Consider the following 24,517-nt stretch of genomic DNA (forward strand, 5'->3'; position numbering starts at 1 on the left):
ATGTGGAACACGCAAGACGACATTCCTCCTTTCCTGCAAGGGAGCAGCACTCCTTCCTGCATGCAAGTGTTAAAGAACTCACAAGAGGTCACACCATTAAAAAAATCAGTGAAGTATTACAATAATTGGGCCCTTTCCTTTTTCCAGGGGGACAGTACATAGAGAAATGGGGGCAGGGGGGTAAATGAAGAATAAAAGACATTATTTGTATCAGTTCATAGCATTCAGCAGAATCAGGCCTATATATGGAGTAAGTCAGAATCAAGGATTAGCACAGTTCTGCTAAAGAAAGTGGTTATTTTCCCATATTAGTAAAAATATACTAGAATGTGCATTAAAATAACAATCAAAAAACCAATGACATTACTATATCTCTTTAAAGTCTTCACAGACTGTTCAATACATTTTCCTATACCCTTATGACTGAACAAGCTCCACAACCCATCACAACAGAAATACCAGTTTTCTACTTGCACATCTAATATTTTTTAATCACAAATTCTGCTTACATCCACGTGCTTCAGAAACACTTGAAGGTACAAGCACAAAAGCAGTTTATTGCCAAAAGACACAGGAAACGAGCCCCACTTTCAGAATTGGAAGCGTACCCAATTTAAACATGTGTATGTCAGCTTATGACACTAGGCATCTGCATTTGTCCAACTTCTACAGTTCTTTGGAAGGACACCTGTTCATCAAGCCTTCTCATAAGAAGCTGAATAAAAGCTTATGAGGATTTGATTAAAAATATCTACGTTATTTAAGCATAACAGAGCTCAAGAGCTCAGCTGTGAAGTCACAGGTATTAAGTCCCTTAAAGTCAGCATTTTCATATCTACTCAGTTTGCATGCACTTACAAAGATTAGAGAACAAAAGCACATAATTTCAGCACAAATTTTATGCAGTCTCTCAGACTGGACTCACTGAATTCCAGTATGACACTGGAAAGACTAGCTTTGGAATAAAAAAACAAAGCAAACTTTTTGAAATAAAAAACAAAAATACAAATCCAGATCACAATTTTAAATCCAGGTCCCCACCAACCTCAGTTTTCTATGTAGATGAGACTTTAGCTTAATATTCTAACACCATTGAAGTCTTTCAATCAAATGTGATTCTAAAACTGCGCTCTTGCTCCTTGCGGCGGCTCTCACAAACCTTTGTCACCTCTTCTACCTTTCTCTGCAACAGGGCTGGGGGAGGAAAGAAAAAAAGTGACAAATCAGCCTAAAATACAATCTTGCAGAGTTTAGCCTGCAGAGGGAAATTTTCAACGCATTTTCAATTTTGACATTTGCTCAGGTTTGACATTGCACAGAAAAAGAGGAAAACCCAACAAAAAACACTGCTAGATCAAAAAGATTGTTCCAAAAAGTATTATGTGGCATTCAGGGACTAGCAAGCAGATTAAGAGCCCTGGAACATGCCATGACACTTCACCAAGCCAGTTTCAGGCTGTTGTAGTTTCAGCACACAGCATTAGATAGCAGAGCAAACCCTTCCTGAATAGTAACAGTAGCTGGCCTTCAACTTGAGAAAAATTGCTGTATTGAAGTTTTTCCTACCCAGCTAATGCTAAACTAGTTTTGAATTTTGCAAGTTACAGGTTAACTACAATTTGTTAGAACTATATATACTTTCTTGCAGAATATCAGTTAAACAAGCTTTTAACTGTAAATACATAAAAGTGCAATCACACCAAAAAGCTGCAGATCACTTGCAGTCACATTACTGATCATCTGTTACCTGCAGATCACTGATTTGGCAATATATAGGCAACTAAGTTATTACAACTTTAAATACTTTAACCATTGCAATACACAATATTTGGCATAAACTAGAATAATTTAATTTCATGGAACCTTATCAGATGTTATTCAACAGGTCTATGGCATCACGTCAGTTTGCAGCTTGGAGATATTTCACTTTTATTTGGTTTGGCACAAGAGAAGCTGAACAAATAAATTCACATCAATTTGATTAAAGTGCTAAAGTTGCATATAATTCTGAAGTCAGACACGTTAATAGCCAAATAGAAATGTATGCTTAGAAAAAGCTCATTTGCTTTTGTGAAACAGCCCTGGAGATGTCTCATAGGAAACAATTTGTAACATTATGTACAGTGCAGATATCTTACATCTTTTAAATCAAGAAGTATTAGAAATGCATCCTTCCCAGGCCTACTCCTAAATTACTAATGGCAAGGGCTATTTTGGTTACTGCAGAATCCCATATTCTTCTGCAATGTAGCATTTAAGTGCATATAGCAGGAATACTTCCTTGCCATAAACTCCATAGACACAATGAGTCACATGAATCATTACTTAAAAAAAATATATAGTTTGAGGTTTATTACTTCCTTCTTGTTTGAAGGACTTTCTCTAGAGACACTGAAGCTGAAGCATTTCTTTAAAAGATGCAGTTCCCAGTAAAGATAATGAGTAACTATTAGCTGACAAAAGAATTACTTCTAGCACAAGAGGACTGAAAAAAACTGCTCTCCTTTCCAGTAAGTTTTTAAAAGGAAAGAAGTTAACTTGTAAAGACTGCTATTTTCAAATTCATTCTGTAAGTAGAGTCAATTCCGATACCACAGGATACATACCAACACCTATCAATCTCAAGATGAAATGCATGCTTAGCATACAGAAGTCAGCACAGATCTTCTGGAACACCAAATTCAATCCTGACATAAGCCAATATTATTTAAAAATCAATGGAAGTGTGCCTGCTTTCATCCAAGATTGATTACATTGATGTGAGCACTTTGACAGTACTGAGCACTTTCTTAGTGCTGGTGAGAGCTGCACCACTTTAGTCAACAGTGCCTCCTTGTGGCTGCTAACATCAGTTAAAAATAGAAAAACAGGTAAAATTTGAATGCTTAACAAAGGGAGAGCTCCTAGGAGAATAGCAAAGAGTTCAGGGGATTTTTTTTTTTTGGTTAAGTGCTGAGCTCTGAAAGCACCCTGGTATAGCAGTGAATCCAGGATAAGAAACAACAGTAACTACACTATCAATTTTCCACCACGATGTGCAGGTTCTGGTCTGCATTACCTTTTCAAGTTATTACTGCTGTGACACTTTCACACCATTATACTCAGTAATTACTGCCCTTGCAGACAAACAAATGGTGTTCAGAATCTTACCTGAGCTTGGCTTTCCTACAGTTTGCAGTAGGAGGCTGATAGCATTAACACCCCCCACACCCAGAATCTAACTGTCATATGCCAAAGGGAAACACAGGAACATTTCAGAAGATTACATGTTTAATTGTATTCTGATAGAAGAAACAATAAGATTTAAGTCCTCAGCTTTGCACTGATGCATTTCAGGCAGCGCTTTTGGTGAAACATTAGCAGTGTACCAGGAATCACTTCTCGATAGCACTGTTTCATATAGCTCAGAAGGAGATTTCAAGCAAGGAAGTGAAAAGTGTACTTGGAGGCAAGATTCCTCAGTGATCCTAAGGAATTCATTTATGTTCAAGAAACACTTCCACACACATGCACACACAACATGCTTCCTATTTTATTCCTAGAAGGCTGCAAGACGACTCTCACCTGAGTTCTGGTCAATCCACTGCAATGAATCCATATGTGCATTCAAAATTTTACAGATCTGCTGAAGCTGAAGAGAAAGAGAAGGTGCAAGGTATTTGTTACAGTACATAAAAACCATGAACAGCAAAAGACAGCCTGTCCCTGCAACTTGAAACGGAAGCTGTCAAATTTCTCACATGTACAGCTTCACTAACAGTTATTTTCCCAAAGTCTGTGCAGCAACTATGTTACATTGCTGCTTTTCCAGCAAGACAACAGATGTGTCTGCAGTATATGCCTGTGCCTCGGTCTTACTCAAATTCAGACCTCAGATACATGGCAAATTAATCAGTCAACATGGCAAGAATAAATGAGAACAAAATTCAGTCTGCAAAACTACTGAAAAGGAAATTTTTACTAGGAAAAAAGAAAAACTTACCAGTAAAAATTCATAAGGAGTATTAATATGTAATAAAGAGCTTGTAATTCAGATCTCATTTTCTTCAGGACACAAATGTACTAGTAGGAAAGTAAAAAAAATGAGCAGCAACAGCTACTGCATTTTGTACAGAACTCAGATTTACCACAAGAAAGATGCAAGTGTCAGAGAAGGCAGCAACGTCAAAGCTCTGAACTGCCTCCAAAACAAGTTGCTATCTTATCTAGGCAAGAAGTAGACAAGAAAAAAATAACTGGACTTCATGCTAGAATGAGATATTCTGAAATATTCTGAAAATTCTTAACAGAGATTCCAAAGTAATCTCATGAGAGCCAGGCTGGCTTGCGCTGTGGTAAAATGACTTACTAGAAGAGAGCTGGCTTAAGGACAAAAACAAAAGACTCTTCCAAGGTTGAAATGCCAAGCAGCAGAGTATCCACAAATGGACAGGTGAAGAGTTAGAACTGTTAAAGTCTTCTGTTTCTCTTTACCAACATGCAAACGAAACTTGGACTTACCGGGTCACTAGTGTCTGCTGGGCCTCCTGATGTATTCAAGTGCTCAATGATGTCCTTGAGATCTTGTGCCATACGCTTTAACTGAGCATCTATGTTTTCAGCCAGTTTATATCTGCAAAATGCATGGGAACCAATGTCAGAGTATTTACAGTGAACCTCAGAAGACCTGCTCCCAGTTGCATTATCTTCAGGTAATCAAATTAGCACCCATACCTTTCAACCAAGACATGGCAGACACCTGGGAACTGCCCCATGACAGGCATTCTATTACACAGATTAGGTAACGCCTAATGTCTTTGCTCTCATGATAATCTATGGAAACAGATGGCCAATACTACCAAAGGCTTTCTAGGTTAACACCATGCTTACATGTAACATCCTTACTAGGATGCTTGAGCTGCACAGAGTACTTTCTGCTCTCATCACTTCTGCCATTAATCGCTTTCTTTAAAGGAATTATTTAAGAATTAGCAACCTTTTCTAAAACAGCTAGTTAGACCCACATCTAAAGAGCTTTTCATGCAGATTAAAGGGGCTTCCAGTTGCAATTCCCCCATTTCTAATGTGTAAAATGGGAACTGTAATGCATAAAACAAGATTACATATTTGAAAGGGGCTATTGATGCTTCAGTGTTGTCATGCATCCCAATTCTACTTCCAATTGAGCATCACCACGCTAGTCTGTTGATCAGACATTCAAAGCAAGTTTCTCACGTTCTCTCCCTTTCTTCATCTGCATGCTGCAAGTAGATAGTCCCGCTCTGTTCCTTCACAGACTCCTCCAGAGGAGTCAACAAGTCTTCCAGCTCTTTCTGTTGTGACAGAATAAAGTCTAGTTCCTGATCCAGTCTGAAAAGAAAAGAAACATTACCCACTGAACACAATTTAGATCAGGTTTAGATGTGGTATACATTCTAGGACTTCGACACAAGACCACAAAAAGATGCAAATAAAGCCATCTCAAGTGTGCATAGTTTCTTACCTCTTCTGATCAAGTTTCACCTTCTCTACTTCTCTGTGCAATGAAGTAATCTAGAAACAAAACACATTTAATAATGATAGTAGGAAAATTCAGAGATCACCTGGTAAAAGAGTGGAGGAACTGAGGAAACAAGCAAATACATATTACATGCAAATATATATTAGAAACGGGGAACAGACATGTTTATAGAGGGGAAAATATTTAATAAAGCTCTGGTTTTGAAAGCTTAGCTAAGATAACTTGTTCACATAACTCAAAACAGATTTTCAAGCTTTGATGCCTAAAAATCAAGACAGACATACAGTCAGGTTTTTCAAAGTATCCACACAAAACTGACATCCTATCTTTAAAAAAAAGGAGACCCTCTAGACGGCTGGCTGCATCTAACACTTAAAAATTTAAGTAAACAAAATCAGGTTATACCAGATGTCACCTTACCTTTTCTCCATTTTCTATCAATGTCCGATCCCAGGCATTAACTTGCGTAGCTTGATGAAGGAAGTGTTTCTCCTGATCTTCAAGTTCTAGACTCCACTTGTTTATCAAGCTCTCAAGCTGGGCATAAGTCATCACTGGAGGTGCGCTGAGAAGCATGAGACAGTACAGCACACAAGATCAAAAATCAAGGTATAAACATGACTAACAGCACCCATTTCCCCTTCCTCCAGACACTAACATTGCTATTGCCCAAATTAAAAATCGTTACAAAAACCCCACTCACCTGGCTGTTGCTGTGGTTACAGTAGCTGTAGAAGTCACAGCTCCAATGGTACCAGTGGTAGTTAATGGCTTAATATTCAAAGCAAAGCTAACACCAGGAGCAGAGGAAGAGCCTGGAAGAAAAGACTCATGTTAAACAACTGAAGAGGACACATCTAAGATCAAGAACAGATCCAATTTACAATTCTAACCCCAATGCTGTATGATGTCAAACGTGTCCCTTCTAACAAAAAGGGAACACCATTTGAGATAAGCAGGCAACGATGCACATCTTGACACTATTAATAGCAATGCACTATAAGTACCTGTAAATAGGTCTAGTAGAATGTGGGACTGACAGCCTGCACTTCTCCTGGGCATCATTCAAAGAAATACAACATTAGCATAGCCCACACCCCTCAGTCTCCAGTTATTTTAATACTAGACCTAATAACTCTACCAGCAGACCCAGTTCCTGCCTCGCATGATTGCTGCTACAGTGCATTTTGCAGAATGATTTCTGAATTTTTGCAAAGCTAAAGACGGTCAGTACTGTCAGACAGTTATACGGCACCATTAATCTCAAATCCTTCAGTCACCCCAGAAACAAGCTTTAAAAAGTTCCTGAAAGCTGAGCAGCATCCATGTTACAACACTGAAAACAGAAAACTGCAGCCAGAAAAGGATGCTCAGTCCTGAATCCCAACACTGTGCAACAGCAAAGTTCACTGTCAGTTTCCACATGAGAGTTGCCATTTAAATACAGCACTTCTCTGCATTTTTAGTGATATCCTACACTCAGACAACATGGAAGAAACAGAATGGAAACAGAGGAAACTAAGGAAAGACACAGCTCTCCCTAACCCTCCCACAAGTCTTTGGGAGGGACCTCCCACCTCTCCCTTCCATCATAAAGGCATCTCTCCCTAGCCTCTTAAATCAATTCCACAACTACACAGGAGGGCTATAGCAGCAACTAATCTATTTTACTTTACTTACTCCAAACTAGAACAAAGCCCTAAAGATCCCCACCCAAGGTCTCTTTACTATGGACATAGACTCTCAAAAGTTGTAACTGAATTTGGGGGATGGAAAAGGAAGATCAAAACCAAACAAATATTGTGCTATTTTCAGTTACTGGAAGGAATCAGAACTGCTGTGCTGCTACATCAGCATGGCCCTTTACTACCACAGAGCACTGAAGTCACTGTTTATTTACAGCACTTAGTTCTTACTAGTCACAGTGCTTGTTGCTGCAGCTGTTGTCCCAGGAACTTTTAATCCAAATCCAAGAGTTCCAAGAGTGGCTGTAGCAGTGGAAGTGGCACCAACTGTAAACAGAAAACAGGAAGAGTTTGAGTACCCCATTACATAAGGGTTCCCTTTGAAAAGTTATACTCTTCCCTGCCTGTCCACCCATCTCCCCTCAATCTTTATTTGCATTAGCAATGAGCACCATTTAGGTGAGGGAACATCCCAGCACTACAGGAAGAAAAGCAGACTGAAACTATAAAATAGCCAGAGTACTCGGTGATCCTTTCAGGAAATTGTTAACTCAGGTGCCAAGCTACCACCATTTCTCTTCACTTATTTTGAAATATCCAACAATTATTCTTCCAATATATAAATTCTGTATATTGTGACTTACGTGAGAGGCCTGTGGATGTGGAAGACGTTGGTGCTGAGGAACTTGCTATAGATGCAAACAGCGTAGGCCCAGTTGAACCAAGAAGGGAAGGTGTGGTGCTAGTAGCAGTTGTAGAAGCTGTGGATGTTACTAGAAACAGAACAGGCAAGTCTCATACAAGCAGATCCTTGTCAAGCTCTAACACATTTCAGAAGAGCCAAGTTGAGAATGCGATGCGAGTCTGCCAGTTTATACCAGGTTTTTTTAATGGGTGCAAGAGAATTCTGAACTTTTTCCTGTACTCTTCCTCTATTCTCTTTTCCTATGTACCCTTTGCACTTGCTTGTGCTTCTGTTCCATAACGCCCTGCAAAGAACTGCAGAACACAATTCCGCACACAGGACAGTACAAGATCTAGTATATTAGTAACACAGTTGAGTGAACTTTCACAGACTACTGATGCCACTGTAAATTCAGACTAACAAATACATCCAGCCCATTTCTAGACTCAGGCAGAGAAAACTAAATTGAGAAGGACAGGAGGTTCTCTATGCTTTTAATCATTATTTCCTAAATCATCTCCTACCTCCAAGTTTGGCTCCAAAAGAGAGAGCGGGCGCCTGGCTTGTACTAGTGGTCAACGTTCCTGTAGGTGCACTAGTGGCTGCTGTTGAAGTCAATGATCCAAAGTTTAGACCTGGAGCAAGTAGTAGCATAAGTAAAAAAAACAAGAAAAGATGAACCTGTTGCTATGGAGAAACTGATCACTGCATTATTCAAGTTAGTAGAGATAAGAATATCTATTAGGAAAACATTAATTTCAATCTAAGAAATACTCTGCACTATCAAGGAAATTAACTGGAGCTAACAAGATCCTTTGTTAGAATTGTTCTTTAAAGCTTTTTATGTAACACAGACTCACAGACTAATAACAATTCTAACTTCAGCCCTCACTGCAGACCACTGATTCTTCCTGAGGCCTGCACTATCACCAACACCGAAACTGAAAGTTGCAGTCTGAGTTCTTGCTGGACTCCATAGAAACAGACAGGTTTGTTGCCTGGGTTCAGCAACAGTTCAGCATCCTGGGCAGGGCACTCCCCTTCCTCACCACTCCCATCCCTGCCTCTATACCCCCACCCCAAATCCACCAAAGACACTCTCCAAGCACTTCAAATGCAACTCTGACACTTCTCTTCAGTGGCAGAATTATTTCAGCCTCAGCCTCCAAACCCCTTCAGTAATACTTCTCAAACACCACTCAGCTTAGGAATCCCCATCCCTAATGATGAAGACCCCCACCCCCACCAGCCCAAAAAGTACTGACAGCAAAGCCATTCAAAATCCTGCAAGGCACATTCAAACACGAGAGCATCCCACTGTTATCTCGGCAGTCACTTGCCTTCTGGGCCATTTTACACTGTACTTGTCTTCCTTTATCACCTCCGGTTTCAAATTCACACATACACAGTCACAAAATAAAGACTGGCCATTCAGAATGTAAGGAGGCAAGACTACAGGCTACTTCATCTCAGCATTAAGCTCAAATATCACAAGAAACAGCTAAGCCAAGAGATGCTGTTCTGAGAAACTTCCCCACATAAACAGATGCTTTGCTTCAGACTGACCTAGCCAGGTGGCAAACTCACTAATTCAGACACACATACAAGTTCTGCCAATTGCTGTAATGTTAAGAAACAAACGGATACATGCATATCCGCTTGGGCCCTAATGGGTGCACTTTTGTGTCTGTAACTAGAGACCCTGGATAAATAGGGAAAAAAAGAAAGCATGTATTACGACCACGAGTTTCACTTCACACCAGCAAAAGCTGAAGGAGGCTTCAGAACTTCACACACCACCCCCAGGTGCCCTCCATGTCGGCAGGCTTCCCAATTACAGCCCACATTCCCAGCCCAGGCACTCACCTGAGCACTGTCCCCCAAGGCTGAAGGCAGTTGCTGGCTGTGTTGTTGCTCCTAGGGTGGCAGCAGTGGTGGCAGCGGCAGCAGGCGCTGCTCCAAAGGTCAACCCCGCGGGCGCTGCTTGCGGGGCCGCACTGCTTACGGTGCTGATACTGAAGCTGGGTGTTGCTGCCTGGGTTGCACTACCACTGGAAAAAGTAAACCCTCCAGTTGTCCCAGACTGAGTGGTAGTGGCGGTGGTACCAGCAGAGCCAAAAACAAAGCCAGAGGGGGCTGCTGCTTGACTTGAGGGCGCACTAGCCGGTACAGAGCCGCCGAACCCAAAGCCTCCTGTGATACCTGCAGCTTGAGTTGTGCTACTGCCTCCCAAGTTTAATTTGGGTGCATTTCCCCTAGGAAAAAAAAAAAAAAAGTAAGGTAATCTGAGACATATATCCAGTGAACTACTAAGAATCAGCTTTCTTACAAAGTATTTACTGACAGCAGAGAACATCTTAATTTCAGAGATGTGCACTTCAGGTTCCTACTTCAAGCTAACCGCAGCCCAGTTTTGACACAGATCGCACTACAATTCCTGTCATACAGACTCCACCAAGTCCACTTTTACTGACTCCTCCTTAATTACCTCCTCCCACCAAGGTATTTACATCACCATGAATAAGTTTCAGAATAAGTTTCTTCTCTCAGACCTTACACATCCTTGTCACCTCCTCTGCTTCAAACTAACACAAGACTTTCTTCCAGCTGCCTTCCCACTGCTAGCCTCCATCCAACTCCCTTTCCACCGTTCTCAGGTGGAAAAGTTATTTTAAATTTAACAAACAAAAACAGTACGATGATGACAAAAGGCCTTCCTGAGCAGCAGCTGCATATTTGGAAGAAAGAAGGAAAGAACATAAGCTAAGAAGGAAAGAGTGTATTTTTTGAAAAAGTGAAGCCATTCTTTCGTATGATTTTCCACTAGTATAACTGCCCCAGGGACCCTCAGAAATGGCACTATTCTGTAAAGTAAAACTGAAAAGCAAAAATGCCAATAACCTCAATTACTTACCAGCTCCAGTCTCTCCCCTTTCCCAGCCACAAGGCAGATGACAAAGTAAAACTACAGCTCGCACCTGCCTAACACCTCTTTTCCATTGCTATCAATAAGATGCTGGTTCTTGGTAACCTTCATTCTACCTTACTAACATGACCTGAGGAGCACTGCTCGGGCAAAAGCTGAGCAAGCAGGATTTCCCTGGGCTGTTTCATCACATTTTTCCACTTCAGAAGTGGGACTATCTGGAAAGACAAATGATTCTACCAATTCCCATTCCAGGGTTTACAGTGTCTTAAAAGGACTGAAGTCCTGCTTGGGAAAGGACAGATTCTGAGCACCCCAAGTTTTAATCACAACAGAACAGGCGCACCATGCAAAAGCTCAAATTCTCCTTTTTCTTAACCAGCATGGACTCATGTCTCCAAAGCAGCAGCATAAACATACAACTTTCAGCAGTGGAATAAGTCACAGGATTGACTGGTCTTGATAGCCCGTGGAAAAGTGAATGGAGAGAAAGAACAGGCCCCAGTAAACACCTACGGATGTGCTGCACTGCAGCACAGGTTCACCCCGCAACAGCAGCGGCCTCGCTCTGTTCTGAGGTACTTTCCCAGGCGCCTCCAAAGCAGCAGGCCGCTCGGCAGCGCCGCCACCTCCCCCCCCGCCCCCCCGCGGCGGCGGGCGCTGGGCCGCGGGACTCACCCCAGCGAGAACACGGCCCCGGCCGGCGCCGCCGTGGCGGCGGGCTGCGTGCCGAAGCTGAAGCCGGCGGGCTGCGCGGTGCTGGCCGGCGTGCTGAGGGAGAAGAGCCCGGCCGGCTGGCTGCTGGCGGGCGTCTGCGCCGCCGTGCCGAAGCTGAAGCCTCCCGAGGCGGCGGAGGTGGAGAAGGAGAAGCCCGTCGCGGCCGTGGTGGCGGCGGCCGTCTTCGGCACGCCGAAGGTGAAGCCGCCTCCCGCCGCGCCCGACCCGAAGCTGAACTGGTTCATGGCTGCCGGCGGCCTGCGAGAGAAGGGGCGCGCCGCCGTCAGCCCTCGGGGGCGGGGGGGCGCCCCACGGCCCCGGCCCGCGGCTGAAGCGACGTGCGGGGGCGCGGCTCGCCGCCCACCGGGGCTGCGGCACCGGCCGAGGGCAGGGCAGGGCAGGGCAGGGCGACGGGGGCGGGGCGGCGGCCCCGAGCACCTACCGGACCGACGGCGACAGCCCCTCCCCGCCGCCAGCTCCCGCTCCCTGCACGGCGCGCGCGCCCGCTGAGGACGCTTTTTACGTTGCTTCCGGCCGGTAGACAGTGACGCAACTGCTCTGCGCCCGCCCCTCGCCCCGCCGCCCAGGCGCCGGCCGGGCTCTCACCGCTCCGAAAAACTATTGGCTCTCCCTGCCGCCGCTCATCGGACACCACGCCGCATTGGCTCACGGGGCGAGGCGGAGCGGCGGGCTCCTCGTTACTGTGGCAACGGAGGACGCGGCCGGTGCCGGGTGACGGTTGCAGGCGGCGGTTGCAGGCGGCGGTACGGCCGGGGCCGGGGCGCCCTGGCGCCCGCTGAGGCGGCTGCTCGCTGCGTGGCGTGGCGTGGCGTGGCGTGGCGTGGGCCGGGCGGCCGCGGGAGGCCGGGGCCTGGGGCGGGGTCTCCGGGGCGGTGTGCGGCTGGAAGCGGCCGGGGCACCGCGGGCTTCTGTCGACGCAGAGCGGTGCAGGCCGTGGCGCTTCCAGAACGTTCCGTGGAGGCGGGAGGCTGCACCGGGCACATGCTGCTGCGGGACCGCTGCTGCAGGGGAGGTGTTCGACCCGGAGCTGCTGGCAGCTCCCTGCGGTGGCCGGGGAGAGCTGTCCTTCCCTCGCCCCTCCTCCCTTTCTCTCCCGCCCCCGGCTTCCCCCTCTAGGCCCGTCGTTGGGTTTTGTGTTTTGCAGCAGGTTATTTGGTGGTTTCAGCGCTCTGTATGACGGGGATGGTTAAATTGCCCACTCTCAGAGTTGTCTGGTCGGGATGAGTGAAGCTGTGCTTTAAAGACGTTAAGATGCTACATGAATGGGACTATATGGTTATATGTAAATTCACTGAGTTAATTGCTAAGTCCAATCTCCGTTCCTGGATAGCGAGAACCTGGGCTAAAGGAGGAAGACAATGCTAGATAATACAGTACTACTGGTTACAAAGCAAAGCTGTTTTCCATGGGGGCAGCTTAGATCTCTCTGCACCTCACTTCCCTGTGCTTTAGGTTGTTGGAGGGCGTACCGACTTGCCTGGGGCACTGTGCAAAGGCCCAAGACAGCTTGGACCTAGAGCTGGGCCTCTCCTAAGCCTCCCTGGAACAAGGAGGCCAGAGAACCTGGCGTGGAGACCCCTGCCTGGCTCCTCAGGGAGACAAATATAGTCCAGAATGCCAAATCGAAACCTGCAACAAGAAATTCTGCTGCCCTCAACCTGGCCACAGGAGCAGAAAATCCATGTTTGGATGGAGCTGTGCCAGAGCTAATAAGCACTGTTAGACTTGAGCAGGCTCCACAACAAGTGCTTGTGGAGCAAAAGAGTCAATAACTTGGTTACGGACAGGGGAACATTGATTATATTCCACTGTACACGTTGGCATCTCATGTAAGTTTTTGGGCAAAGTTTATCCTTCTAGAGCACAGCAGGAAAATTGTTTGCATTTGAGGAAGGACAGTATAGAAAAGGTGGTGTTCTTTCTTCATCTGTCACTTGTTTTTTCTGCGCAGGTAAGCTATGGATATGGATATAGATAGTATTTCCTCAGTCTCTTCTCTGCAGTCCCTTGCCAAGCTACTTAGTGATGCTCAAGAAGAAGATGACGACGACGACGACGGGGTGAGTCTTCCACAAGAAATGCTGCTGCTTCTACATGTTGTACCACAGTCTCACCTTGTTAACTAAGAAGCAAATTTGGCTTTTCCCAGGGTGAGTAAAGAAAGCCTTATGCAGCTTTGGACTGACTGAAACAGCTAGAAGGTATTTGTAGGGTAAGAAGCTCCTGAGGGAGAAAGTAAGGAAGATGCCCCAGGAATAGGAGGCGAGATTGTGAGCATGGAATGGGAGGAAGATTTATTTTCTCAGCCTAAAGGAAATGAGAACATGCAGTTGAAAGAGTGTTAGATACTTCAGACTTCCCCCTACTTTTCCCTGAAGTCTGCCAGAGATGAAGGCAATTACAACTAGATACAAAGGACTTCATATGAAGGAAAAAGTTGCTGCTTAACTTCTGAGTAGAGACTAAAATATCCAGAGGCAACTGAGTGTGCTAATTCTGCATGTCAGACACTGAAGAACTGTAGAGATAATTGATCACTGAAGTACAATATTATCCCTTATCCCTTCTTCTTTATGTCATTTCTTTTACAGACGCTTACTGTAGAAACAGTTGTCAGACAGGAAAGAATAGAAGAGCTGAAAGGCTCGGTATCACATTGCAAGTCCCTGGATACCTCATTTTAATTTCTGGCAATGGTTTCCTTCAGGTTTGAGTAGATCCAGAAAGTTTTGTTTACCTAACACATACACATGCTTGTTCTCCAGCGGCTTAGCAAAAAACTAAGTATTGAAACTCTTCAGATATTGTTCCAAAAATTCTATTCAGTTATTACTTCTATACAACACCTAACTAAAAAAAAAAAAAAACAAAGAAAAAAAAGAAAAAGTTTAAGTAGAACTGATTCAGTTGTTTTAAAGTACTGGGTTTTGTGCAGAGAAACATCAAATCAACCCCGAGGGCACAGCTATACTAGGATCATTTTGACACTATTTCTACAGCAGCATTTTCTTCCCCAAAGTAAACTATACAAGAGAGAAAACGTTGCACACAGGTCTCCCCAATAGACGTGGCCAGCAGGGCTGAATTAATCAAGGCAGGAAGACTGCAACGTCCAATGTCACTAGCCCAGAAAAAGCCCTCAGAAGAAAGGCCAAAAGTTGAATAAAACGGAGCTTTGAACGATAGGCAGGCTCTTTCAGATTCGACGCCGACAAACAATAATCAAAACCCAGTCTGCAAATTGTTTCACGACATCACCTTGACAGCTAAACATCTGTCCAAAGGGTCATTCAAATGACAGAAACTCCCATGCGAGCTTCAGGAAAACATCCTCTTGCTGTAAGAGAACTGTTCAGTCTAATCTCAATGTCCTGATTTCCAAACATCTCATTCCTGAGTTTAAATATTAAATATTTCATTTAATTGAAAATAGTTGCTCATTCTAACATACCAAGAGTGTGAGGACATTTTTCAGGCAATGTTTTTTTCAATTCTGTATTGTGAATTCTTTGCCACCAGGCGGAAGTGCAGCAACATAGCTCATCACAGGTCGGATTTTTCTTTCCCCAAGACATCCAGTTTCAGAGCACCTTCAAAACTGTTACTAAATATTTAGTGTCAGGTGTATTTCTTTATTTGTCCACTTTTCAGTTTGTCTCAGTTCAGGTTTCGCAACCTTGCCTTCTAAATCCTATCCATCTAACCATGCAAGTGCATCTAGAGACTGATACTTGAGTATGTAAGACTCTACTACTATGGCTTTCTATGAAGATTTCCTCTGTGCAAGGAAATGATTGCTGCCATATGCCTATCCGATGATGCCAAAATCTCTTGTCGTAATTCACCATTTCCAGTGTTGGCTTCCAGCCTCATCGGCTTTCTTAGTAATAAGGTGTGTACATAGTCGTAGTTTAAGAGAGAAGAATCAGGTGGGTCTGTGCGCGTCTAGATGAAAAAGTACGTATGTATGTATGCAGCTATACTGCCATCTGGCAGTATTTGGGAATGATGACACACAGGCAACTGTGGGACTCAGGATGGCGCGGCCCATGGAAGAGGGGTTTGCGCTGGGGTGCTCCCCAAGAGTTAAGGAACCCCGGTGCACCACGGCCGGAGTCACCACACTGTGGGGTTGCTGTAGCCCTCCAGCGACCCCTGAGTGCTGAGCAAACCTAGTCAGCAAAGGAGAAGTGACACTGCGGACTCGCCCTGTAAGCCTCTGGGTAGCGTGGAACTGGGTTATCTGTTGAGTACGCATACTGTTGGGTGTTGAACATGCGTACTGTTATCTGTTGCCCAGCCTCTTGACCACACTGTTATTGGCTGAGGCCGTCGGTTCTGCTGTGTGACTGTGGTCTGGCACTGTTCGAATGGGCAAGGAACTAAGCCCGGGAAGGATAAAAGAGAGTAAGCTACCTACCTCTGTGTGGACTCAGACTCGCCCTCAGTTGGCCTGCAGACCAGACAACCCACCGATCAGCGGGGACGCCACTGATGGCGACCGCCAGGGAGAACCTGAATCATCCCGGCACAGCCCGAGCGTGGTGAGAAGAGTCTGGGGAAAACTGTACCGGAGGGGTGGCCCGTAAGTACAAGGAAAGGGTGAGAATGGTCACTGTACCGCGCATCCGAGAAAAGTCACTGTACTGAGCATCCGTGGCTTAACCAGGGAGCTCTAATATGTGTATTCTATTTTCAGTTCTATTGTATTTCTAGCTTTACTATACTTTTCAGCTTTGTTATACTTGTAGATGGTTTGGTGTTAATTGTTTAGTGTTGTCATATGTAACTTCTTATACCTGCCAAATGATGATCTCTGAAGTTCAGCGCGCTAACCCAGGAATCTGACAGAATCTCAGCTGCTCCCCTGTTGGCGCATCACAGTTGTGCAGGAGCTGGTAGGCTTCGAGTCTGGATTTGCTGGGAGCTGAATCAGGTCACAGCTGTGCGGGAAAGGGGCTTTGCAGCAGTTGCCACCGCTTGCGCCTGTCAGGGTGCGCGGAGCAGCAGAGGAGGGCAGCAGGCTGCCCGAGCACCGCTGGGGCGCAGGCAGTGGCTGTGGCGGGGAGGGGGCTTTGCTGCACGGGGCAGCGGGACAGAGCGCCCGCCGCCTCCAGCCCCGGCGCCGCAGCCGGGCTCCGGCTGTGCCCGCACGGCTGCTGCCGAGGCCCCGAGGCCTGGCCACCGGGACACTCTGCAGCCCCGCATTGGAAAGCCCCATTACTTGGATTTAGAAATCCTAGTTAGTGGGATTTAACCCATTCAAGAGTGCCACCGGCACAGCCGCGGAGCGCAGACAGGCCGCGAGCCGCCGGCAGGGTGGCAGCGCTTCCCGGCCCTGGTGGGTGGGCACGAGTGCGGCGTGCCCGGGAGCCAGCGTGAAAGCGCGGGGAGCGAGCGCGGGGCTGCCGGCCTGCGGGGCTGTGAGGGGCTCTCGTAGCCGGCGTCCCCCGCGCTGCCGCTCGCCCAGGAGCGCTCCTGGCCAAAGCCCTCGGGCCCGGCCATGTTGGCACTGGAGCGCGTGCGAGTGGAGGAGCTCTGTGCCCCAAGGCCTGTGGGTGGGAGAGATCCCCCCCACCCCCGGCCCCCGCGAGCTGCTCTAAGGAAACACCACTCTGGCGCTGCGTGAGCTCTGCCTCCTCTCCGTCTTTATTGCCCAGGGGCCTCCTCGTGCAGGTGGCCGGGCGCGATGATGGCACCGGCCCGAGACGGAGGAGCACGGTGCGGGCAGGCTGGGCGGAGGGACGGTGCCGTGGCCTGGTGTCGGTGCCCAGCCCGAGATGCCACCCGTTCAGGCCTTGTCGCCGGTTGGTGCTTCGAGCCTGCCCGTGCCAGGCGCGCCTGCGTCTGCGGTGTTCTCCTCCTGCGTGGTGGCACTGAAATGGAAGCCGGGGTTGTGTGCAGTAGCTCTCTGAAGGGCACACTGGCCAGCCCCAAGGGAAAGGGAGCAGGAGAATACGCCCTTAAGCTGCCCCCAGAGGCCCCAAAGCAAGCCCGCCCTTGAAAGGGGCGCAGCGTAGCCTGAGCAAGGTGTCTTCTGCTTTTGTGGTGGCGATTACCTGTCACTGGAAGAGCTTCTGCTGAACTCTCCCATGCCCGGTGTAGGAGGCAGGGATGGGAGAAGGCCGCCATACGGATTGTCGTCTTCATTGCCCCAGATGTTGCAGAGCTCTAGGCTTGCTGCGCTCGGAGAAGCACACCTGGAGCAGGTACACTGCAGGCTGCTGTGAAGCTGGAAATAACACATTAGCAGATGAGCTTTGTGTTGGTGCGAGTTTGAAGAGGGGAAGGTTTGAAGGGACTTGCTCGGATGGAGCTTTTTGTCCTGGAGGCAGGACAGAACTCACCTCTCCGCAGTGGCAGCGGTAGTGGCAAGCGGATGCCTCGGCATCGTCCTCTGGAGACCTAGGAATCGTACCGAGAGGTATGGTAAAGGATTTTTAGTTGTCCTTTTGAAAGGAAGCGCGCTCCCTAGGAGGGAACTTGTGCTCTGTTCCATTTGCCAGGGAAAGGGTTAAAATGCCGGCCTGGGAGCTTTCTGGGAAGCCTTGAGAGTACCTGTGGGCTTCAGGTAAGCACTTTGTGCAGCTGTGTAATGGCTGCCTTGCAGGTGTGCTGTTCTTGTTGCCATGCCCACATTGGGAGCTGCTGTGCAAGGTGTATCACTTTGCAAGGGGTGTGAATTTCAAACATTACCTTTCTTTCCTGGTCTTGAGTCGGTAGTAGAGCCAAACGCAGAACGCAAAGAACAACGTCAAGATGACGAGCGTCAAAGTGTTGGCGACGATGACGACAACAGTTCTGCGTTTTGGAGGGCTGGGGTCAGCCTCTGCAGAACCCTTGGGGGAGAGTACTGCAAAACAGTGGCCAGAGATCAGCGTTTAATATAAACGTGCATGCTGTGGTAGGTGAAAGGTAGGAAGGGGAGGGCTGAAGCGTGAAGAGCCCAAGCGCAGCGGCACACGCATCACAGCCGTGGGGACGTGGCATCCCAGCACGTGCGGGATGCCATGTGGTATCCTAGTTTGGTGCCGTGCATTGAGAAAACGCCCCATTCTTCTCTTCTCCCCCCTGCTCCTTTTGGTGCGTTTTGCTCCTCCTCTCTCCCTCCTTCCTGCGCTGGGAGAAAGGGAAGCAGGAGCCTGCTGTCACGAGCGAGACCCACTTCTGTGCTGGGCCGAGGCTCGGCAGATGCTTGTGTGTGCCCAGGGTGGGCAGCGCAGGAGGGCGGCGCAGAAGGCTGTGGAAAGCCGCGTCTCTGCAGAAAAGCTCCTCCTCAAGTGTTCTCAGCTTTGGAAGGGAGCCCCCTATTCTGCCTGTGCCCCCAGGTGCTGGTAGGGGCCCGTGGGAGCGCTGCCTTGCCCCTGGAGATTCACCCTTAGACAATGTTAGTGGGGGAGAGGAGGTCTTGCGTCGGAGTACGTACCTTCAGACAGCACCGAAGCCTCTCTTTCCCCAGGTATGGGGACCCCGTGTACAAGGAGAGTACACAGGAGAAGGCACACCAAGGCAGAGCAGCCAGCCATGTCTGCTGGTACTCCCAAAGCTGTGTGCGCAAATGAGGCCTGCCCGGCAACGGGGCCCTGGGTTGCCCTGGCGGTGCTGTGACATCGCCGGCGGGCGTGCAGACCTTGTGAAGGTGTCAGGAGCTCCTCACAATGGGCCGCTGAGCGTGCGCGCGGCCTGCCAGCTCCTTCCCAGTCACCCTGCACAGGCGTGACCTCAGTGCCACCGGCTGTTTGTTGTAGGCCGTGCTTCTCCTGAGCGCCGTTTGGCGGGGAGGCGGTCTTTCACGGAGCCGGGCAGGCTGTGCAGACGAGCCTCTGCAGGGCCTGACGAAAGCTAGGGAGGATGCGCAGGAGCAGGCTGGGAGACTGTCTGGCTCCGTGCATTTCCCCACAGTAAAACAGTAGCCACAGGAAAACACTAGGCACGTTAAGGGAGTGTTTAAATGGGTACGTCTGCTTTAGACCCCACGACAGGCAGGGGCTTTCCTTTCCCCGAAGAAAGGAAGGCGGCTGTGACCCCCCCCCCCCCCCCCTTGCTCTCGGGCTGACACACTGCCCCGGCAAGGCAGCAAAAGCCACATTCCAAAATTCATTTTCGGGGTGCCGTGCTCCCTGGTATTGCTACCTTAGTATAATCCTTGCACTCCAGTTGGAAATAGCGTGTGGGCTGTGGCCCCATAATGCTGATATACAAGCCATGGAAGCAGTTACCCAGCGAGGGCAGTTGACCTGGAAAAAACAATAGTGAATCTGTAACCACAGAAGTGATAGAAAACACACCCATCGATGCCTTAACGCTTTTAAATGAAGACATACACAATATTGGCCAAACTACTGTACAGAATCATTTCACACTTGACTGTTTGCTAGCCTCTCAAGGAGCAGTGTGTGCCTTAACTAATGACAGTTGCTGTTTTTATGTTAACCATTTCCATCAGATTACTACTGATGTATATCAGATAGCCAACCGCACTAAAGTTTTGCATATCGTTGGGGAGGACCTCCAGTGACCCCTGAGTGCTGAGCAAACCTAGTCAGCAAAGGAGAAGTGACACTGCAGACTCGCCCTGTAAGCCTCTGGGTAGCGTGGAACTGGGTTGTCTGTTGACCACCCTGTTGGTATCCATCCTGTTACCGGCTGAGGCCATCGCTTCTGTTGTGTAACCGTGGTCTGGCACTGTTTGATTGGATGAAAAACCCTAAGCCTCTGAAGGACAGAAGAAAGCCACATACCTCTGTGTGGACTCAGTCTCACCCTCACTTGGCCTGCACACCCAGCAACCCACCCATCAGCAGGGACACCCCGATGGCAACTGCCAGGGAGAACCTGAATCATCCCAGCATAGCTTGAGCACGCTGAGAACAATCTGGGGAAAACCGTACTGGAGAGGTGGTCCATAAGGACAAGGAAAGGCTGAGAACGGTCACTGTACCGTGCATCTGTGGCTTAACCACAGAGCTCTGATATGTGCATTCTGTTTTCAGTTCTTTACTTTTTAGCTTTGTTAGACTTGTAGATGGTCTGGTGTAAGTTGTTCAGTGTTGTCCAGTGTCCGTCGTATGTGTGTAACTGCTTAGCTCTAGTAAATTCTTACACTTGACAAATGATGATCTCTTGAGTTCAGTGCAACTAACCCGAATCTGAAAGAATCTCCGACGCCCCTCTATTGGCGCGTCACAGTCAACAAAACCACCTTGGATAAAACAGTGAGTAGGCTACACCCTGCTTACGGAATATAGTCCTTGTCTCAAACAGGCCCGCAAGTTTCACTGTTAAAGTGAAACAGGTTTGTTGCCTGGGTTCAGCAACAGTTCAGCATCCTGGGCAGGGCACTCCCCTTCCTCACCACTCCCATCCCTGCCTCTATACCCCCACCCCAAATCCACCAAAGACACTCTCCAAGCACTTCAAATGCAACTCTGACACTTCTCTTCAGTGGCAGAATTATTTCAGCCTCAGCCTCCAAACCCCTTCAGTAATACTTCTCAAACACCACTCAGCTTAGGAATCCCCATCCCTAATGATGAAGACCCCCACCCCCACCAGCCCAAAAAGTACTGACAGCAAAGCCATTCAAAATCCTGCAAGGCACATTCAAACACGAGAGCATCCCACTGTTATCTCGGCAGTCACTTGCCTTCTGGGCCATTTTACACTGTACTTGTCTTCCTTTATCACCTCCGGTTTCAAATTCACACATACACAGTCACAAAATAAAGACTGGCCATTCAGAATGTAAGGAGGCAAGACTACAGGCTACTTCATCTCAGCATTAAGCTCAAATATCACAAGAAACAGCTAAGCCAAGAGATGCTGTTCTGAGAAACTTCCCCACATAAACAGATGCTTTGCTTCAGACTGACCTAGCCAGGTGGCAAACTCACTAATTCAGACACACATACAAGTTCTGCCAATTGCTGTAATGTTAAGAAACAAACGGATACATGCATATCCGCTTGGGCCCTAATGGGTGCACTTTTGCGTCTGTAACTAGAGACCCTGGATAAATAGGGAAAAAAAGAAAGCATGTATTACGACCACGAGTTTCACTTCACACCAGCAAAAGCTGAAGGAGGCTTCAGAACTTCACACACCACCCCCAGGTGCCCTCCATGTCGGCAGGCTTCCCAATTACAGCCCACATTCCCAGCCCAGGCACTCACCTGAGCACTGTCCCCCAAGGCTGAAGGCAGTTGCTGGCTGTGTTGTTTGTTGCTCCTAGGGTGGCAGCAGCGGTGGCAGCGGCAGCAGGCGCTGCTCCAAAGGTCAGCCCCGCGGGCGCTGCTTGCGGGGCCGCACTGCTTACGGTGCTGATACTGAAGCTGGGTGTTGCTGCCTGGGTTGCACTACCACTGGAAAAAGTAAACCCTCCAGTTGTCCCAGACCGAGTGGTAGTGGCGGTGGTACCAGCAGAGCCAAAAACAAAGCCAGAGGGGGCTGCTGCTTGCCTTGAGGGCGCACTAGCCGGTACAGAGCCGCCGAACCCAAAGCCTCCTGTGATACCTGCAGCTTGAGTTGTGCTACTGCCTCCCAAGTGTAATTTGGGTGCCTTTCCCCTAGGAAAAAAAAAAAAAAAAAAAAAGTAAGGTAATCTGAGACATATATCCAGTGAACTACTAAGAATCAGCTTTCTTACAAAGTATTTACTGACAGCAGAGAACATCTTAATTTCAGAGATGTGCACTTCAGGTTCCTACTTCAAGCTAACCGCAGCCCAGTTTTGACACAGATCGCACTACAATTCCTGTCATATAGACTCCACCAAGTCCACTTTTACTGACTCCTCCTTAATTACCTCCTCCCACCAAGGTATTTACATCACCATGAATGTTTCAGAATAAGTTTCTTCTCTCAGACCTTACACATCCTTGTCACCTCCTCTGCTTCAAACTAACACAAGACTTTCTTCCAGCTGCCTTCCCACTGCTAGCCTCCATCCAACTCCCTTTCCACCGTTCTCGGGTGGAAAAGTTATTTTAAATTTAACAAACAAAAACAGTACGATGATGACAAAAGGCCTTCCTGAGCAGCAGCTGCATATTTGGAAGAAAGAAGGAAAGAACATAAGCTAAGAAGGAAAGAGTGTATTTTTTGAAAAAGTGAAGCCATTCTTTCGTATGATTTTCCACTAGTATAACTGCCCCAGGGACCCTCAGAAATGGCACTATTCTGTAAAGTAAAACTGAAAAGCAAAAATGCCAATAACCTCAATTACTTACCAGCTCCAGTCTCTCCCCTTTCCCAGCCACAAGGCAGATGACAAAGTAAAACTACAGCTCGCACCTGCCTAACACCTCTTTTCCATTGCTATCAATAAGATGCTGGTTCTTGGTAACCTTCATTCTACCTTACTAACATGACCTGAGGAGCACTGCTCGGGCAAAAGCTGAGCAAGCAGGATTTCCCTGGGCTGTTTCATCACATTTTTCCACTTCAGAAGTGGGACTATCTGGAAAGACAAATGATTCTACCAATTCCCATTCCAGGGTTTACAGTGTCTTAAAAGGACTGAAGTCCTGCTTGGGAAAGGACAGATTCTGAGCACCCCAAGTTTTAATCACAACAGAACAGGCGCACCATGCAAAAGCTCAAATTCTCCTTTTTCTTAACCAGCATGGACTCATGTCTCCAAAGCAGCAGCATAAACATACAACTTTCAGCAGTGGAATAAGTCACAGGATTGACTGGTCTTGATAGCCCGTGGAAAAGTGAATGGAGAGAAAGAACAGGCCCCAGTAAACACCTACGGATGTGCTGCACTGCAGCACAGGCTCACCCCGCAACAGCAGCGGCCTCGCTCTGTTCTGAGGTACTTTCCCAGGCGCCTCCAAAGCAGCAGGCCGCTCGGCAGCGCCGCCACCTCCCCCCCCGCCCCCCCGCGGCGGCGGGCGCTGGGCCGCGGGACTCACCCCAGCGAGAACACGGCCCCGGCCGGCGCCGCCGTGGCGGCGGGCTGCGTGCCGAAGCTGAAGCCGGCGGGCTGCGCGGTGCTGGCCGGCGTGCTGAGGGAGAAGAGCCCGGCCGGCTGGCTGCTGGCGGGCGTCTGCGCCGCCGTGCCGAAGCTGAAGCCTCCCGAGGCGGCGGAGGTGGAGAAGGAGAAGCCCGTCGCGGCCGTGGTGGCGGCGGCCGTCTTCGGCACGCCGAAGGTGAAGCCGCCTCCCGCCGCGCCCGACCCGAAGCTGAACTGGTTCATGGCTGCCGGCGGCCTGCGAGAGAAGGGGCGCGCCGCCGTCAGCCCTCGGGGGCGGGGGGGCGCCCCACGGCCCCGGCCCGCGGCTGAAGCGACGTGCGGGGGCGCGGCTCGCCGCCCACCGGGGCTGCGGCACCGGCCGAGGGCAGGGCAGGGCAGGGCAGGGCGACGGGGGCGGGGCGGCGGCCCCGAGCACCTACCGGACCGACGGCGACGGCGACAGCCCCTCCCCGCCGCCAGCTCCCGCTCCCTGCACGGCGCGCGCGCCCGCTGAGGACGCTTTTTACGTTGCTTCCGGCCGGTAGACAGTGACGCAACTGCTCTGCGCCCGCCCCTCGCCCCGCCGCCCAGGCGCCGGCCGGGCTCTCACCGCTCCGAAAAACTATTGGCTCTCCCTGCCGCCGCTCATCGGACACCACGCCGCATTGGCTCACGGGGCGAGGCGGAGCGGCGGGCTCCTCGTTACTGTGGCAACGGAGGACGCGGCCGGTGCCGGGTGACGGTTGCAGGCGGCGGTTGCAGGCGGCGGTACGGCCGGGGCCGGGGCGCCCTGGCGCCCGCTGAGGCGGCTGCTCGCTGCGTGGCGTGGCGTGGCGTGGCGTGGCGTGGGCCGGGCGGCCGCGGGAGGCCGGGGCCTGGGGCGGGGTCTCCGGGGCGGTGTGCGGCTGGAAGCGGCCGGGGCACGGCGGGCTTCTGTCGACGCAGAGCGGTGCAGGCCGTGGCGCTTCCAGAACGTTCCGTGGAGGCGGGAGGCTGCACCGGGCACATGCTGCTGCGGGACCGC

At 48.8% G+C, this 24,517-nt stretch overlaps 1 protein-coding gene across 2 annotated transcripts; it reads right to left on the reverse strand.

The window, feature by feature from the left end:
- Positions 1-96: 96 nt before the first annotated feature.
- On the reverse strand, positions 97-23,806 carry NUP62CL (nucleoporin 62 C-terminal like). Of its 2 annotated transcripts, none has more exons than XM_064518280.1 (12): positions 23,453-23,806; positions 9,737-10,125; positions 8,395-8,505; positions 7,830-7,958; positions 7,417-7,512; positions 6,204-6,315; positions 5,921-6,065; positions 5,483-5,532; positions 5,215-5,349; positions 4,501-4,612; positions 3,565-3,631; positions 97-1,194 (listed from the first exon to the last, which is right to left on the reverse strand). In XM_064518280.1, the coding sequence occupies exons 1-12, from the start codon at positions 23,734-23,736 to the stop codon at positions 1,103-1,105; spliced, it is 1,722 nt and encodes a 573-aa protein (XP_064374350.1). In that variant the 5' UTR covers positions 23,737-23,806; the 3' UTR covers positions 97-1,102. The 2 variants fall into 2 exon arrangements, with proteins under 2 accessions (XP_064374350.1, XP_064374349.1); XM_064518279.1 differs by lacking the exon at positions 23,453-23,806 and adding an exon at positions 11,475-11,828.
- Positions 23,807-24,517: the final 711 nt, after the last annotated feature.

Source organism: Dromaius novaehollandiae, chromosome 11, assembly GCF_036370855.1.
Source record: "Dromaius novaehollandiae isolate bDroNov1 chromosome 11, bDroNov1.hap1, whole genome shotgun sequence".
In the NCBI taxonomy this organism is placed as follows: Eukaryota; Metazoa; Chordata; class Aves; order Casuariiformes; family Dromaiidae; genus Dromaius; species Dromaius novaehollandiae.